We start from the raw sequence: 18,824 nt of genomic DNA, 5'->3' as shown, positions 1-18,824 counted from the left end.
AATATGCCACAAAAAGACTAGAAGGAAATACAGAAGTTCCATCCAGATAGAAGCCTGAGACAGAAAAATAGGGGATTTTTATTTTCTTTTTTGGTTTTTAAATTTTTTTTCCAAATGTTCATCAATAAGCATATATTATGTTTACAGTGGAAATGATGGAAAATATGTTTAATAAAACTTAAATGCATTTAGCCCCTGGAGATGAAGGCTGCATACTGCCCATAGACAGGGATGGACCAAAGCCAGAGTCCGGGGCTTGTTCAAGCCCCACATACCTGCTCCTCGCCTAGTCCCCTGGGATTCTGATACACCCTCCATGGGGGTATGCTCTGTTTCCCTGCCCTCAACCCAGGAAGAAAGTACTATGTGAACATGTTGTACTCCTCAGGCCTGTAGGGGTCAGAGGGAAGAAAGAACTAAGACCCACTGGCCACAGTGGGCTCAGAAGGAACTCTCCAAACCTACTCTGACCCCAGCACGTAGATATGCTTCTGTCCCAGCCCCGTAGGACAGCCCTGGATGTCTGCTCTGGTGTGGGCTATGGGTAATCTAAAAGAGCCATGGGTCACCTTCAGGTGAAAGGACCACAGCACATTGGTTCCAGAGATACCTAAGGGGTGAGAAGTTCCTGGTTCAGGATCCATGAGTTCCAGTTACTCCCTGGACAAGCCTGAGTTCCCTGGGCTTGGAACTGAACAAAGCCCTGGGAATGGGGCAGTCCTGGCCTAAACAAAGAGCTTTCATGTTGGGGACCATAGGCTAAAGTAGTGTCTGTGTGTGTGTGTGTGTGTGTGTGTTAAAACAGGATCGGAAGAAAAACCTCCAATTAACCACCACCTTCCCCCAACCCCAAGTCCTCAAGACCTAAGTGAAGGGGGAGGGTGGGAGCACAGAGTATGAGGAAGAGGCAGGTCAGCCAAGCCCTGTTATTGGAAGACAAGGAGCTTAGGCACCCAGTAGGGAAGACGACAGCTTGGCAGGATCAGGGAGGAGGCGACAAATGTCTCTCTACCACAGCCTTCAGAAACTATCACAATTAGGGTTCATTCTCACATCCCCCCCTCAAAGCGTCATCACTTCTAACTTAAGTCCGAGGCCTGCCACCTAATGGCTACTCTAAGAAAGACCGATACATTTACTGGGGAAGCTTGACATGCTCTCCAACACCCACACCTACAGCTGATGGAGACCAGACAGTAAGTCTCCTTGTTGGAAACGTAATGTGAGACAAAAGTGATGAGGATGCACAGAGGTGGATTCCAGGAAGCAGAGCCCTGCTCACCTCACCCCACCTCAGCAGAATGTGCACTGCCCCTCTGCCTTTGAGCAGGCTGGCTGGAGGGCTCCCATGCCTCTTGGTCTGCATGCTGGATGTTTCTACCTCTCTCCAGGATATTCAGCCCATTGACAAAGAGTCTTGCACCCCCATGGCTCAGGTAGCCCCTCCCCTGGCCTAGGGGTGAGTCCCAGCCTCCTGCAATGGACGTAAACTCAAACCCCAGCTTGGTCATGAGATAAAGCCACAAGTGCCCCCTTCCTCCTTTTGCACTCTCACTGACAAGCCATATGGCTCTCTCCGCCCTGACTTACTGATGGATTACAGGATTAAAATAGGACCTTCATACTGGATGGGGACTGCTATAAAGACAACAGAGGTGTGGGGTTAGATTCATAAGTCACAGCTGGAGAGGGGACAAAGCATAACCTTAAAAGGAAAGGAGAGGGTTCTCGTGCCACACCTCAGTACCAGCTCTGATTTGGGAGAGATCAAATAACACCAGCCCAGCAAAAAAACACCCGGAGAGCCCTAAAGCATTAAAGAAATCCCTAGAGATAGAGAGATAAAGGCACAACTCAGGGGATGAACAAGATCAAGATGAGGACTGCTCAGACACGTAGGGTAAGCCAGGATAGTGGTCCCTAACTGGACTTTGTGGAAACTCACTTGAACATCGTATTTAAAATGACAAGAACCCGGGGCACCTGGGTGGCTCTGTCAACTGAGCATCCAACTTCAGCTCAGGTCATGATCTCACAGTTTGTGAGTTCAAGCCCCGCATCAGGCTCTGTGCTGACAGCTCAGAGCCTGGAGCCTGCTTTGGTTTCTGCATCTCCCTCTCTCTCTGCCCCTCCCCTGCTCACACTCTGTCTCTCTCTGTCTCTCAAAAATGAATAAACGTTAAAAAAATTTTTTTTAATGAAGAGAAGCATCTCTGCCTCGTGTTTGTCCCTCTGGGACGCCAGACGATAATAAGGTAAAGTTGACAAATGGCCAAGACTTCAGAAGCAAACAAGCAGAAATCATTGTCACTATCCATCAACTTGGGACATCCTGAGTAAGAATGGCTCATGCCAAGAACATGGTACTAGGTCTTGGTCAGCCACAAGAAAAATTATGAAGTAGAAAATAAGTGATTTTGTCACTCTTCTCTGAAAAGGCTTCATCTTCCCTGACCCAACCCTCATACATAAACACCATACAGACCCATGCTCCAAAATCTTTTTTTGCCTTCCAACTCTCTCTCTTTTGTTCCCATTAATACCTCCAGATCAGTGCAGCTGAATTCAACTAGGTATTTGGCTAGGAGGAAAGAATCTGATTAAATAATTCATACTAAGGTGTGAATGGCTTCCTATGAGGATTTATAAGGCCGTATGCTTTTCTAAAACCCCTGCTTGTTAGCCAGAATGAATTCATGCTCCTCATACTTCAGTAAGCCTAATTAGGTGACAAATCGCATAAGGGGTAGGAGATATTTTTGAGACAGAATGGCTTTCTTGGGCCTTTTAAAATGACATCTCATAGGATATACAGTGCCCACATGTGAGGCTGACCCTGAATGGGCCCCAGAGCCAAACTCTGCATTTCAAAAAGCAATGCCAGAGTCTTTTGAGTCTTCCTATTGGGCCAGTGATAAAGCCAGGCATCAAAGGACCAGGGAAATGAACATGCTTCCCAGCTACCAAGAGGTTTCCTACTAGCAGAACTAGGTACCAGCTTGGAAAGTGTAACTACTAGATTTTGGAGGATAAGTGAGCGTCTCCCAGATGGGGGTGCCAAACTTTCCAAGACCACCTCACGGGAGGGAGGGAGGCAAGTAGGGCTGAAGGAGCCCAGTCTAGGACTCAGGAGACGAGGATTTCCAGCCTTCAACGGTTCCTATCTTTGCTCAGACTCCTGGGGGATAGAAGGGTTGAAATCCTGGGTCTTTAGGGCTCCTCCTCACTCTACCACCGGATGATGCTCCTGGAGAGGAGAGAATTACTACTACCTCCGGGCTGGAAGGAGGGAGCTGGGCAGTGGGTTGTGCTCTGCTGCCACCTTGCTGTGACAGTGGGGAACATTCTGACAAAGGCAAGAAGTTCACTCCAGAATTTCTCAACTAAAGAAAAAGATGGGAATCTTTCCAGTGCAACATCCTTATTTTACTGATCTAGTGGGCCTCTGGGTGTGGATACAGAGGTCTTAGAATTGCTCCCATTGTGTGCTAACTTCCTACAGCATATCTCTCTGTTCACAGTAGGATTCACAGTTTTCCCCCACAAACTTCTTGTAACAGTGGTCATTAAACTACTACTTACTAAGCAACTTCCATGTCCCTGTCACTGTCACCCCCAGTCCTCCCAACAGCCCTTTAACCCAGTTTTAGAGCTGAGTAAATCTCAGGAGCCAGGATTCACACCTGGAAGTATGGGACTCCAATCCAATGTCTTTTCCATACCATTTACCAGGGCGTTGACCACTTATAAAAAACACCCCCCCACACACACACCTTGTTCCATGCAAGGAGGCATATGTACCAGGACTGGTAATATGGCCCAGAAAACCTGGCTGTAAGCAGGTGCCAAGCCTGAAACAAACTACAGAGAGGGGGACTCCCAACCTGTTCCCAACATTTTCAGACAGTTGCTGCTAGCCTTACAGTGGATACTGAGAGATGCCCTGTAAGGGGAGAGGCAATCTTCAACCCAGAGCAGTGCTGCTCAAAGCTCAGTCCAGGGCCAGTACGGGTCTATGATGATGCAAATACACAAATACACAAACTGGGTAGGTGTTTGGAAAATCATATGGCAATTGAGTAATACATCATCTGTGGAATCTAATAAAAATGGGGGAGGGACTCATATTTTGCATGTCATTACTTTTTGTTTCTTTTTTTCTGATCATTCTTTTCTATTGTATTTACAAAAGCTTTGGTCCACAACAGATGGAAATTTTAAGAAAACAGGACCTTTATGGATCTCTCCTGTGGAAAGCAGGAGGTGAGCAGAGCCTCTGAGACTGCACCTCGGTTATTTCTGAAAAGAGTTAAAGCTATCCCTACAATTCTGTAGCCCTTTCACCTATAACCCCTTTGGGCCCATAACAGGAATTATGTGCCCATGTCACAGGTGAGGCAACTGAGGCTCAGAGAAAGAATGAATGTTCACCCAAGGGCGAGCGAGGCCTGAACAGAGGGCTTGGCCCTCTGCCTTGTTCCTACTTGGGTGCTCTTTCTACTCTCACAGATCTGCCCCCCCCAAAGAGCTACTTCCTCACCCCACCCCCCACCGCCCTCTTCCAAGTCCCCAGAATATAGAATCCCCAACCTCTTCCCCCAAAACCCTCAGTCACACACCACATCCTCACCATCTCCCACAGGGGACAGGCCACACAGAGAAACACCCCTGGGTAGGATGTCTACACCATCACACGGGCCCAAGCAGGGTGTTTCCAGCTCCTTTGTCTTTGTGTTTCAGCCAAGAACACGTGTCCCATGCAGCAGCCAGCACACTGCGCACTTCATAAATCATGGGCTTTGCTGCTCTGCAGAATCTGGCCTCAACGATTTGCACCTTAGTCGGCATCGTAATGAAGCAGTTGTGAAAATAAGCCAATCTCTTACACTCTGAGCTTTTGAGTTTAGAATCCCTTGCGGTTGAGGTTAGAGTCACCCCCTTATGGGACAAACATCCACAGACTGTCCTCAGAGCGCATGCCAGAGGCTTCGGGAATGCAAATGAGCTCCTGACCGTGTGTCCACATCCTGAACTTGAGGTCTTGCTCTCCACTGGGGGTTTGGGACCATAACGCAAGTACTGTGCTTATTATCTCAGATGATCTGCACTGTTTTCATTGAAAAAAACAAAAGGTTCATTTAGAAGAGTCTCTGATGCTGACATAATCCCCTGAGGGATGCCCCTTTTCTTGCCAGAGCCTTCTCTGATGTCTGGAGAATTTCCCCTCCAGGTACAGTGAAGGAACAGTCAAAATGAGAATCCTTTAGGATAAAAAGAGCAATACAGAAGCCTCCTCTCCCCTGGCCTATTTCTTGTCCCTACCAAGCTCTGAGTTTCCCCTCCTTGAATAGCCACCTTCTGTGAAGGCATCAAACAAGACCATCCAGGTTGGGGGTGCTCCCCGGCCAATCTCTAGCTCCCCCATTAGAAGACAGTTTAGAATCATCAGAGGCTAAAGCAGAGGGGAACACCCAGGGGGGAATGAACAGGTAGTCTCTCTGTCTTGGAAGAGGGCTAGAGGGAAAGGAGACAAATCATCTGCCCTGCACACACCCCAATGCACAGCCTTCCTGTGGGCTACCGATGATGAGTCCCCGTTGCATCTATAGAACATTGGCATCTCCCATCGCCCAGAACCCTGACCTTCAAGTCAAGGCCTGGGCATCATTGATGCCCTTTACAACCATATGAGAGCCATCCTGCCCCCTCCCACTTTGGCGTCCACAACTCCTGCCCCAGACACACACTGCTCACTTTGGGTGTGGGGAATTGGAGTCAGAGAAAGCAAGAAGACCTGATGCTTTTGAAAGAGAAGAACCCAGAAGTTGCTTCTTTCAGGGTGACAAGAATAACAGGTCTACAGCATTCCCTCCTTATCCACAGGGATGCATTCCAAGACCCCCAGGGGATGCTTAAAATCGCAGATAATACCGAGCCCCATATATACTCTTTTTTTCCCTATATACACATACCTATGATAAAGTTTAATTTATAAATCAGGCACAGTAAGAGATTAACAACAATAAATAAAACAGTTATAACATATGCTGCAGTAAAAGTTCTATGAATGTGGTCTCTCTAAGTACCTTACTGTACTGTACTCACTCACCCTTCTCGTGATGACATGAGATGACAAAATGCCTAAGGGATGAGATGGAGTGAAGTCAATGACACAGGCATTGAGACAAAGCATGAGGCTGATATTGACCTTGTGACAAGACGTCAGAAGGAAGAGCATCTGCTCCTGGACCACAGTTAACTGTGGGTAACTGACACCTTGGAAAACAAAACCACGGATGGGGGGACTACTGTCATATGTTTACACTACACCAGCCGACAACCAGACTTGGGGGGAAGGTAAGGGGCAGGGGCCCGCTCACACCACTGCCGCCAGCAGCAATCTAGAGCCAGGTAGTTGCAAACCAGCATGCCTTGGACTCTGCAAGGCATCCAAGGAACCGCTGGCCACAGATTGGGTGTCTGAAGCCCCAGCCCCAGAATCATGGAATGTCAAGAGCTGGCCAAGACTGTGACCCACTCTACAGATGAGGAAAACAAAGCTCAGCAAGGGGAAGGGACTTGGGCAGGTCCTTGCTGGTGAAAGGGCAGCAACATCAACATCTCTTGAAATAGAAACTCATATGTATATATGCAAATTACATCCAAATACATGTGTGCTCTTTCCTCTGAGTAAGTAGAATGCGGCCCTTGGGAAAATTCCAGGGGAAATGCCTGTTGTCACTTGTAAGTATTTTCTGGAAATACTTGCTTTGCTTCCTCCGGCACCTCTGTGCCCTAAGTTCCTGTGTTTTTCTCAGATCTCATCAGGATGGACTCTAGACACTTTCCCACCATCTCCCTTCCCAACTTTGGCGGCTGAGTCAGCCACAGAAGGCGCTCCCCCACCCCTGACCCCATCACCGCTTCCGCCCCCATTACCATTCTTGTTTGGCTCCTATTTTTTCCTCTCTCTGCCCCAGAGCCACCTTATGTGTGCCCGCCTGCAGGGAAACGCCAGGCTGCCCATCTCTGTGGCTGTGGTGGCTTACCATGCCCGGGGGACAGAGGCAGCCGGACACGCAGCCCGTGCTCATGCACTGCAGGTCGTAGTTCTGGCAGGTCTTGGCACACTCGAGCCCTTCAGCCCTCGGGTTGTCAGCAGGGCACACCAACTTGACCATGGGGGGCCGACAGGACAGGCTCCTTTTGCCTTGGAAGTAGAAAAACCAAAGAGGCGACCCGTGAAGGATGAATCTACCTTCCACACTGTCCTTGGTCCCCCCAGGTGCAGCCACTCACTTCCAGAGACCCAACTGCCCCCTCCCTGGGATGACCTGACCTCCAGCAGGTCCAGCACTGAGCCAGGTTCCCCAAGTGGGACTAGATGGCCACCTCATCTATTCATCTGAGCTCCTGACCTTTGCCTACGTTGAAGGCACCTCTCTGGCTCTCCACAACCCTATGACTGCCCACGTTCCTCATCCCCTTGAGCCTGCCATAGCAGGTTGCATTAAATCGGGAGGCACTGCAGAAATGTCCAGACCTAGGCTTTATAGGACCTGCATTTGGGTGATAAAAAGTAACCTTTGGGGGCCCCAAAGGGACCATTCCTAAAATGGTCATGCTAATTTAGTTACAAAAACCTTAAGGGGAGATTTCTATGTCATTTTCTTTTTTTTCTTTTCAATTTTTTTTTTAATTTTTTTTTTAACATTTATTTATTTTTGAGACAGAGAGAGACAGAGCATGAATGGGGGAGGGTCAGAGAGAGAGGGAGACACAGAATCTGAAACAGGCTCCAGGCTCTGAGCAGTCAGCCCAGAGCCTGACACGGGGCTCGAACTCACGGACCACGAGATCATGACCTGAGCCGAAGTCGGACGCTCAACCGACTGAGCCACCCAGGCGCCCCTCTTTTCAATTTTTTTTAACATTTATTTATTTTTGAGACAGAGACAGAGCATGAACGGGGTAGGGTCAGAGAGAGAGGGAGACACAGAATCCGAAACAGGCTCCAGGCTCTGAGCGGTCAGCACAGAGCCTGACACGGGGCTCGAACTCACAGATCACGAGATCATGACCTGAGCCGAAGTCGGACGCTTAACCGACTGAGCCACCCAGGTGCCCCTATGTCATTTTCTGCCCAGCCCCTGGCCACTCCAGCCGCTCTATTTAAATCTGCTACACTCTGTCCCTTGACACCCCTCCCCGCCCTGCCTGCATTGTCAAACCTCCATCGGATGGCCTCCAATACCACCCTCTGATATACTGTCTGTTTTACTTATTTGTTGATTGCCCACCCATTGCCAACTAGAATACCAGAATAAATGTTCGGTGAAAGCAGGGGTTGTGTCTCCTTTGTTCAGGATGTATCATATTTCCTGACAGTTGGGAGGTATCAATGGCTGATTGAATAAATGATAACATCAGATGATTGATACAGCACTTTCCTTTCAAAAACCCAGATACACTTCACAGCATTTCTATCTTACTGCATAGAGCACTTACTGTCTCCTGTGAACAGGTTCCAACCTTATTTTTTTTAATTTTTTAATGTTTATTTATTTTTAAGAGAGAGAAAGAGCATGAGCTGGGGAGGGGCAGAGAGACAGGGAGACACAGAATCCAAAGCAGGATCCAGGCTCTGAGCTGTCAACACAGAGCCCAATGCAGGGCTCGAACTCACCAACTCTGAGATCGTGACCTGAGCCGAAGTCAGATGCTTAACCAACTGAACCACATTGGCACCCCCCAGTCTTAATTTTATATGGAAACTTTTGTTAGGAAACTGAAACCCTAAAAGGTCAAGTGGCTCTTCCTAATCGTACAAAATTCTAGGAGCTTCTTGACTTCACAAAAGATGACCGCTTCCAGGAACTATCAGCTAGAAAAAAGCCAAGAGAGGGCAGGGACACGAGCAATCGGCAAAGAGAGGAGGAGAAGGATTTAGTGACCCTGAGGTCCGCTACAGACTGAATGTGCCCCCGTAAATTCATGTGTTGACCCCAAAGGTAGTTGTGATAGGAAATGAGCCCTTTGGGAAGTGATGAGGCCATGAGGGTAGAGCCCTCACGAATTGGATTTGTGCCCTGATGAAGACAACCCATGGAGCTCCCAGCCCTTCTTGCCCTGTGAGGACACAGGAGAAGTCTGCAAACTTTACCTGACCTTGCTGGCACCCTAATCTTGGACTTCCAGCCTCCATATATAAATATATTCCTGTATTTCTCATAGTTAAGCCACCTAGTCTGTGGTATTTTGTTATAGCCACCTGAACAGAAAAAGACAAGGTCACAAGTTCTGATTTCAACTTGTGAGCCACTCACATCTTAGGATCTTGTCCCAGCTCAAGGCTGAGAGATGCTCCCCAATCAGTCATACAGGGCAGCCTGACTTCTCACCAGGACAAACTGGAAAGCCAATGCATGGCACACATCTGTGTCACTTGGAGAGATGGTGTCTTGAGGGAAGCAGAAGGCAGAGAGAGGTGGTCAAGCCAGATGTTGAAAATAGCTCATTTATCTGCCTAATAGCATCCCTCTCCCTCCTACTGGGACAGTCCTTTCTAAGCAAGGATCCATCTGGAAGCCAATTAGTTTTCCCTGATCCATAAGTGTGAATATGGTCCCCTCAAATCTAGGTCAGCCCCTTCTCCCTTCTGTGCCTTGTCCTTCAACAGTGTAGCAACTATTAGGACCTTCAAACTGAGAACAATATGCCCAAACTCTCCTCTTTCACATCCATCTGAGAAGCTTTCTAAACAGGTACCCTTGTCATTAAAGACCTAAATGTGAGACCTGAAACCATAAAAAATCCTTGAAGAGAGCACAAGCAGTAATCTTGCAGACATTGGCTGAAGCCACATTTTTCTAGATAAATCTCCTGAGACAAGGGAAATAAAATAAAAAAATAAACTATTTGGACTACATCAAAACAAAAAACTTCTGCACAGTAAAGGAAACAATCAATAAAACTAAAAGACAACCTACAGAATCGGACAAGATATTTGCAAATGACATATCTGATAAAGAGTTAGTATACAAAATATACAAAGAACTGATACAACTCAACATCCAAAAAATAAATAATCCAGTTAAAAAATGGGCAGAAGACATTCTGCAAAGAAGACTATTTCTCCAAAGAGGACACCCAGATGGCCAACAGACACATGAAAAGATGCTCAACATCACTCATCATCAGGGAAATGAAAATCAAAACCACAATGCATTATCACCATACACCTGTCAGAATGGCTAAAACCAACAATGCAAGAAACAGTAAGTGTTGGCAAGGAGGTGAGAAAAAAGAACACTCGTACACTGTTGATGGGAATGCAGACTGGTGCAGCCACTGTGGAAAACAGTATGGCGGTTCCTCAAAAAGCTAAAAATAGAACTACCCTACAATCCAAGAATCGCACTACTGGGTATTTACCCAAAAATTACAAAAACACTAATTCAAAGGGATACATGCACATCTGCCTTTAAATGGCATTGTTTATAATAGCCAAACTACAGAAGAAGCCCAAGTGTCCATGGATAAATCATTGAATAAAGATGTGATATATATATCCAATGGAACATTATTCAGTCATAAAAAAGAATGAAATTTTGTCATTTACAATGACATGGATGGAGCTAGAGAGTACAATCATAAGCAAAATAAGCCAGTCAGGGAAAGACAAATACTATATGATTTCACTCATATAGGGATTTAAGAAATAAAACAAATGAGCAAAGGGGGGTGGAAATGAGAGAAACAAACCAAGAGACAGATTATTAACTACAAAAAACAAATGGATGGTTACCAGAGGGGAGGTGTGTGGGGGGATGGGGGAACTAGGGGATTAAAGAGAGTACACTTATCCTGAGAAAGAAAAATAAATAAAATAAAACAATTAGATAGATAAGCAGATAGATAGACAAACAGACATCCTTGTAAGTATGTCCCTGAGTAAAAAGAGGCTAATGAAGGGGGGTGGTCTTCACCACAATCAAGGTGACCAACTTACAGCTACTCACTGGGTTAAGGTCACCATGGGCAAAACAGAGGTCTCACTGAATCCATCTTGCAGATAACTCAATTTTTCCCCTGAAATAAAATTCCTCCCTGCCTCAATAATTTGGATGCACACATGCAAAGGCATGTCAAGGCCTGAAAACCACTCACATGAACATAAAAATGGTGTCAACCCTGACATGTGCCTGAATGCACAGGCACATCAGACAGAGCAGCCCAGTGGCGAGGTGAAGAGCCCTTCCAGGGGGACAGTACTCACTGCGGTGAGACAGGGGGCTGCTGAGGAAAGTGTCAGGCAGCAGGCTTCCTGGGGCTCCACTCGTGGTACAGTGCATGAAGCCATCCTCACAGTAGCTGCAGAGAGGAAAGTCAGAACCCAGCTTCGTAAGAGCGGCTATGCTTGCTGGCTCCTTTTCCTCACCTCCCACTCACCGTCTCCCCGTCCAAGTCAAGGTGGTCCCATAACTCATCTGAAACACAGCCCGCTAAGGCCACTCACCCTCTCTATGTCACCAAACCCAGTGGAACGTCTTCAGTTCTTTCCTTACCTGATCCCTTTCGACATTATTCGACCACTGTGACTATCCTGTTCTTCTAGGACAAGAAACAAATCTCTCCTGGTTTTCCTCCTACTTTTCTAGTTGCTCTTTCAGGCTCACCCCTCTGCTGGCTGCACCCTGGGCTCTCATTCTAGGCTGCCATCCATACACTCAGCTTCTATGACAGAAACGACTCACAAATTTACATCAGCAGCTGGGATCTCTCCTTTGAACCCAAGATCCGTGTATGCAAGTGCCCACATGATAGCCATCTTGGCATAACAAAGACTTCAAACTCAGTATGCCCAAAACTGAAGTCATGATCCCACCACCAAAGCCAGTCCCCCGCCAGGGCTCTGATTCATTGTATGATACCACCAACCATCCAGTTTCACAAACCAGCAAACGAGGGGTCAGCCCTGATACTGCCTTCTTCCCAACCCCCACGTCTGACCATCACCAAGCCCTTGGACCTTGTCTCCTAAACGTCTCTGGCATTCACATCCACTTCTCTACCTTCACTGCCATAAGCCGCCACCACCTGTCACCTGACAAGGCAGAAGCTCCTAACTGACTGATGTCCCTGCACCTATTCTTGCCTCTCTCCAAAACACACTCCTCCTGGCAGCCCAAGGGTTTTCCAAAGCCTAAATATGATTATGTCACCTCCCTGCTGAGATTCCTTTGTAGCTTCCCCTCAAGAGGCCTTAGGAAAGAGACCAAATCCCTCAGATGGCCTCCCTGGCCGCATGCGATCTGACTCCTGCCTACATTTTCTCTAGCCCATTTCAAGGATTCATAGACCACGTACTTCTCTTTCTTCCACACTTGTGACTCTGCATGTATTGGAGTTATTATTTGGTTAACATCTCTCTCTGTGTCACTGGACTATAAGATCAAAGACGGTTTTGCTCATTATCTGTTCAGCAGGCAGCATAAGGCTCTGCATAAAGTATTCAATATTTTTTTTACATATTCTTTTATTCCTCTCCTCCGATCCCAATCCCCTCCCCTAACACGGGCAATTATTTTTATGACATGTAGTCTCCTAAAGCGCCCCCGAGGATCCCCACTTCCTGGTGTTCAAACTCTTGTGTCATCTCCGTTGCACCAAGGTTGATCTGTGTGCCGACAGTATGTGGCAGCAGTGACATACCATGTGTCACTTGAGATTAGGCTATAAAAGACTGCAGCTCGTGTCCTGGTACTCTCTTGGATTACTCACTCCAGGGAACCACTTCACGAGCAGCCCAATGCAGAGGCCCACATGGCGAGGAACTGAATGAAGCCTTCTGCCAAGAGCTGTGTGAATGAGCTGGGAATGGAGACTCCAGAGCCAGGCAAGTCTCCAGATGACTCAGCCTGCAGCCCTGGTCAACAGTTTGACTCCAACCTCATGAGCAAACCTAGTCACCCAGCCAAGCTGCTCCAGGAGTCCTGCCCCTTAGAAACCATGTGACATTATACATGTCCATTCTTTCAAGCTGTTAAATTTGGGGTTAATTTTTTTATGCAGCAATAGATACAGAAAACTAATACAATCTTATTCTGTTCAGTGTAGACCTGCCTGCATATATTCTCATAAAATATGTATTTCTTTCGCATGCCTGTATGTTTAATTTGTATAAGTGGTACTATCTCATATATCACAGTGTTTTGTCGTTTTCTTTACCACCACGTGTTCAAGATTGAACCCTGCTAATACATACCTACTTTCCCGGTGCTTCTAAGGCTGCAAGATCCTCTACTGTGTGCATCCACTGCCTTTTCCCCATGCACCCTCCCAGGGATGGACACAGACCTCAAACAAAGCTGTGAGTAACATCTTCATACATGTGCCCTTAAGAGCCTGTGTGAGAGTTTCTTTAGTGTATATGCCTGAGAGAAGGACTGTGGAGATATCAAGTGTGGGTATCTAATTTGCATAAATCATGCCAACTGCTTTCCTGGGTGCTGGGAGCAATGCACCTTCCAGATTAAAGAAGGCCAGGACACTGGAGAAAGGAGAGGTAGGCAGGGGTCAGATCGCATGGGGCCTGGGAGGCCATCATAGGGATTTGGTCTCTATCCTAAGGCCTACTGAGGGGAAGCTATTAAGGATTCCAAACAGGGATACGACATAATCAGATTTAGGTTTGGGAAAGATACTAGGGTGTCTGAACAGGTGTATGTCCTAACAGTAGCAGAGCGGGGGCCCCATATTCCACAGCCCTGCCGACACTTGGCATTATCCAGATTTCAAATTTTTCCACTCTAGTAGATATGAAGTAATACTCGTTGTTGTGATTTGTATTTCTCTAACAGTAATGATTTTGAATGATTTCTAATGTGGCTGCTGTTCAATGAAAATTTATTAAATGAGCAAAAGAGAATCAGCCCTTCCCTCTCTGGGCACATGCAGAAACGGCGCCCTCTGGTTTTTAACTAACACCTGATTTTAAAATATCCTCATGTCATGGTCTGTCTGTCATTTGGACATGACCCAAAAGCTTAATTTTATTTTTAGAGAGAAGAAAAGAGAAGAAAAACCTTGTAGGTAGGATTATAATCAACTCCTGGCCCAGAACCTGGCTTGCAATAGTGTAAGTGCTCTACCATGATGCCTGTCTGGTGACCAAACAGCCTAAAGATACTTCTACACACATGTGTTTGTACCTTCCTACTACCTCTTGTGGGCATCACCAGCATTTGCTCCATGGGGCTCACCCTTCAGTGTGCGGGGATAAAAATAAAGAGCCACAGAACAAGCCCCAAGTTCCTGATGGTTCCCATTCTCCATGAAATCCGGTTTTCTAAATGAAGTGGAGAGACGGGACAGACAATAGCTTTCAGCCCTGGTGCCCAAAGGAGAGCCCGGGAACATATCATGGAGAGGTCACTGGTGTGCAAATCCTGAAGAAAGCCTGAAGCCAGGGCTATTCCCCAGCTCTGCTCACCCAGGGCCCTCTGCACCTCATCTCCCCACCTTCCCTGTGCCTCCAATATGGTAAAATGACCAGGGACACGTGCTGCCCTCCAAGTCACCCCAGTCTCCTACCCTCTGGCTTCTTTCCTCACCACACTACTGCAACATGGGGGCCACTATGACCTTCCGATTGCCAAATTCAACAGCCTCCTCTCCATGTAATATGAAGAGTCTAAGAGTCCCTGGGTTCTATCACTGGCTGGATGATTTGGGAAAGTGATAATCTCCCTAAGCCTCAAATTCCTTACTAAGAAAAGCGATGCTTGCCTTCTAACGGCATTGTTTTAAGGTCCCAGAGAGAAACACCCTGAAAATCATAGCTGGACAAGCGGAGTAAAACGACCGCTTGGGTGAAGGCCCAATGCTCAGACCAACAGATGTTGTCACTCTCCTGCTCTCCTCACCTCCACCATATGGCCCGGCATTCGCTGTGCCTTTTTGCTTGCCTTTTTCCTTTGGCCTCTCTCATAGGATCCTCTTTCTGCTCCCCTGGCCCTCTGAACATCCCCCCAAGCTCTGGACTCAGTTTCCTTTTCTGCTCCTCAATCCACTTCCTTCGTGGGCCTGGCTGCCCCTGCAGCCATACAGAACACCTCCACTCAAATCTTGTCCAGCCTCCACCTCTCACTCGAGTCCCACACCCACCCCTCCGGTGACTGTTTCCCCTCACTCACCAGCATGCGCTCTTGGCAACTCAGCCATCCGGGCTAAGACCAAATTCATGATCCTCCCCCTACCCACAAGGAGCCCTCTTGCTGTTCCTGCACTCCTGGGCACCCCAGTCCAGAACCCCGGGGCCGTCTTCAGCCAACCTCATCCCCCTACATGTCCCCCCAGTCTGTTTACTTCCTGGGGTCTCTGGCCTCTGTCCCCTTGCTCCATCTCCACTGCTAGTATTGGCCCGGGGCCTTAGCACCTTTTGACCAGACTGTGTCAACTTCTTCCCACAACTGATCTCCCTGCCTCCACACCTCATGCAGCTTCCAGAACCCACTCCTTAAAGCTACGCTTTGACCTATTTGCTCTTTCAAAACCTCTGAGGTCCTCCCTGCCTACTGCTCCAGTCCCCCCCTCCCCATCTTTCGAAGATGCCCAACATCCTCCAAGGCTTATCTTCCCTTCATGCAACATATGCCCCCCCAGAGGACTTACCTTGGTGACTGGTGAGTACTCCCTGTGTGTTTTTGGCCCTGGGCCTCGGCTCCACCCCAAAGCCCTCCTCCACAGGCCCGCCCCACGCCCACTGCTAGAATCTTCCTCAAACCCAAAGCTACCTCCTGCACTGGGTCTTCTCCAGCTCCTCCCAAGTGGAAGCAATCTGACCTTTTCTGAGTGAGTAGAGATTTTTATGTCTACAAAATGGTGAGCCTACCAAATATGAATGTTATTTCATCTCAGTAAACATTGACTATGCCTATTTTCTGCCATAAGTGTGTTGGATGCTGGGAATCAGGACCTAAGATGTGGTCTCTACTCTTGGGGAGGTCACAGTCCAGAGGAGGATACAACGCATTTTGCTTAAATCCAAGTCCAATGACAACCATTCTTTCCATCCAAGCATAACCAATCTGCTCTGGGCATAAGCGATGGTGAAGGACCACAAACTTATCTCACTAAGTGAGGAGGAAAAGCTTCATACCACACACAGTGTGCAGACCTTGTTTAGATTCTTATTTGAACAAACCAATTATATATAAAAAAAACATTTTGAGACAGTCAAGAAAGCTAACATGGATGGAATATTAGGTGTTATCAGGAATCATTGCTAGTGCTTATCTGAACAATGGTATTATGGTTAGATCGGGTTTTTTAAGTGCTTATCTGTTAGAAACACATACTGAAATATTTTCAGATGAAATGATGTAATATCTGAGATTTTCTTTATTCCAGCCAAAAGGGGGAGGAGGGAATAGATAAAACAAGAATGGCAAAGTGTTGATAATCACTGAACCTGGGGACAGATGCCTTAGGGCTCCTCACTCTATTCTCTCTACTTTTATGTCTGAAATATTCCACAGGACATTTTAACTGGTCTCCCTAGTAAACCATCAGCTTCTTTGGGGCGCACACTGTGTCTTGTTCTCCTTCAGATCACCAGTCTCTAAGCCAGCACCCAGGCCAGAGCAGGTGACAAGGAAATGTCATAAATTTCTCCTGTGACTGTGACAGCCCCTCTGAAATGGACCAGGACAGAGGGACGGGGCAAAGGGCCAAAAGAAGCAAGTGTGATTGGAGCTATTTTTCAGGGAAGTATGTAAAGCAAGTCAGGGTAGCAATGAACCACTGAGGTGAGGCTGCCTTCGTCTATTTTCTGCTGGTTCAAATGCCCCCGCCTGGGAACACTGCCAGGGGGCTACAGGGGAGGGGACAGGGAGCCCTCCCATTTCCTGTTCTCAAACAGGGAAACTAAGACCTACTGCAGGGAAATGGGGCTCAACACGTGAGAGTTGGCAATGAAGCTGAAGCAGTCCTCCCGCCAGCCATGAGTAAGGAAGCCACTCAAGCTGGGTGAAATCCCAGCCTTCTTTCTGACTTGCTGGGCAAGTCACTTTCTTCCCTGGGCCTCAGTTTCCCACCCACAAAATGAAGGATTTGGAGGACCATTTTCCTCTCAAGCCCTGCCATTCCCGAGGTCCCTGGTCCTGCTGCATGCACTTACCACGTGGTGTGATGGTCTGAGAAGATGTCCTCGGGCTGGAAGATCTCACCGTCATAGTAACAGGGGCACTGGGCCTTGGGCACACAGTCTCCCCTCTCATCCAGGTACAGCCCTGCGGGGCAGAAGCAGCCTTCCAGGCAGATCTCATTGCAGTCCTCATCCGGGTAAGAAAGGGAGCGACAGGTCATGTTGCAAGGGGTCCCACACTGCAGGTACACCTGGCCCTGTGGGCAGCTCAGCGCTGGGAGAGAGGCAAGGGAAAGGAAGGCCTCAGTGGAAACATGAAGATGACAAGGACTGTCTTTCTAGGACCTGTAACCCCAATTATATCTGTACAATCACTACCTTCCTTTCCTACTAGGAGCAAAACTGTATTGTCATGCTCACAAATGCCTATGATAATAATGAATGCACACGGTTTCCCCTCTGCTGAACTAGAGGGATCCTGCTTTAGTGGTCTCTGAATCCTTGAAGTCTGGGACATGTAGAAATCAGGTGGATTTTGACACTGTGAATATTAAAAAGAACTGGGCATGGCAGGCAAGGGCATTTCTCCTGGGATGATGATAATTGAGCATCTACTGAATATTCTGCTCTTCACCAGCTTCTGTGCCTTTTACACCTCCCATTGAATTAGATCTCATAGCCCTCTTCTTACGAGTAAGAAAACTCAAACATAAGCTAAGTAATTTGTCAAGGTCATGCCTCCCAGGAAGAAGCAGAGGCAGGATTTGAACCCAGCTCTCTATGACCAAGAGCTCATGCTCTTAACCATTATGCTCTACAAAGGAAACAACCCCTTAGGAGCCATGCTTTTGAGGACAGCCACAAAGTGCAGGGACACTCTTGTGCCTGCCTCAGCCAGGTGGGCAGCCCTGTCTCCTCCCCGCCTTCACTCTCCCTGGCCTCCTCCCACAGAGAAACAGCACAGCAGACAAGACCCAAGAGGACGCAGCAATACAGGGAAGTGGACAGGCTCTGTCTCCCAAATTCCTGGGTTCGAGCCTTGGTTCTGCCATTAGTTAGTTACGCTGTGACCTTGAGCAGTTTCCTCATTGGAATAGACTAATACCCACCTGGATTGTTGTCAAGGTTAAGAGAGCTAACAAATTCAGAGTAATGCCTGGCACATGGTAAATGCTCACTGCTCTTTTATCATGATGATGACTGTGGAAACACAGCCCCAGCACAGGGGGCTCCAGATGGGAGGGGTATTCCAAATGAAGGCCCAGGCCTAAGAAGACCTAGCACTCCTGGATTCTGGCCAACACCGTGAGCACCCCAATGAGGAAACCCTTTACTGGGGGCGTGGGAAGTGCTTTGCCCTTTCTAAAGGCTTTCTTCTTGCTAATCAGCTCCTATCCAAGAAATGACCACCTCACTCTGAGGACACTCCTGCTGGGACCATTAGAAACCTTGCCCTCTCTGTTAGAATCCATTTCTACAGTGGACACCCACTGGCAAAATGTGTCACAGAAAGTGTAAAAGGGAGCCCTGGCTGTGAACCTCAGACATGGGGGTGAGAACACCTGGAGAGCCCCTGTAGGCTTCCCCTCCTGCACCTGCTCAGTGTTTAGTATTTGAGGGGAGCTGAGAAGGGAGGGGGCTCCGTAACCATATTAGACATGGGTTTTTCTCTGAA

The 18,824-nt window shown here is 47.7% G+C and overlaps 1 protein-coding gene across 1 annotated transcript in view; it reads right to left on the bottom strand.

Annotated features, from left to right (window-relative positions):
- The window catches only part of VWF (von Willebrand factor), a 139,193-nt gene that overhangs the window by 63,671 nt on the left and 56,698 nt on the right, over positions 1–18,824 (bottom strand). The window contains exons 16-18 of the mRNA XM_025930120.2: positions 17,183–17,423; positions 11,279–11,373; positions 7,050–7,210 (exon numbers count right to left, since the gene is read on the bottom strand). Of these exons, the coding sequence (XP_025785905.1) occupies positions 7,050–7,210; positions 11,279–11,373; positions 17,183–17,423 (497 nt within the window). The remainder of the gene's footprint in view (positions 1–7,049; positions 7,211–11,278; positions 11,374–17,182; positions 17,424–18,824) is intronic.

The sequence above is a fragment of the Puma concolor genome, chromosome B4 (genome assembly GCF_028749965.1).
Source record: "Puma concolor isolate L17-30 chromosome B4, mPumCon1.1.hap2, whole genome shotgun sequence".
Classification (NCBI taxonomy): domain Eukaryota; kingdom Metazoa; phylum Chordata; class Mammalia; order Carnivora; family Felidae; genus Puma; species Puma concolor.
This window is presented reverse-complemented; position numbering and strand designations above follow the sequence as displayed.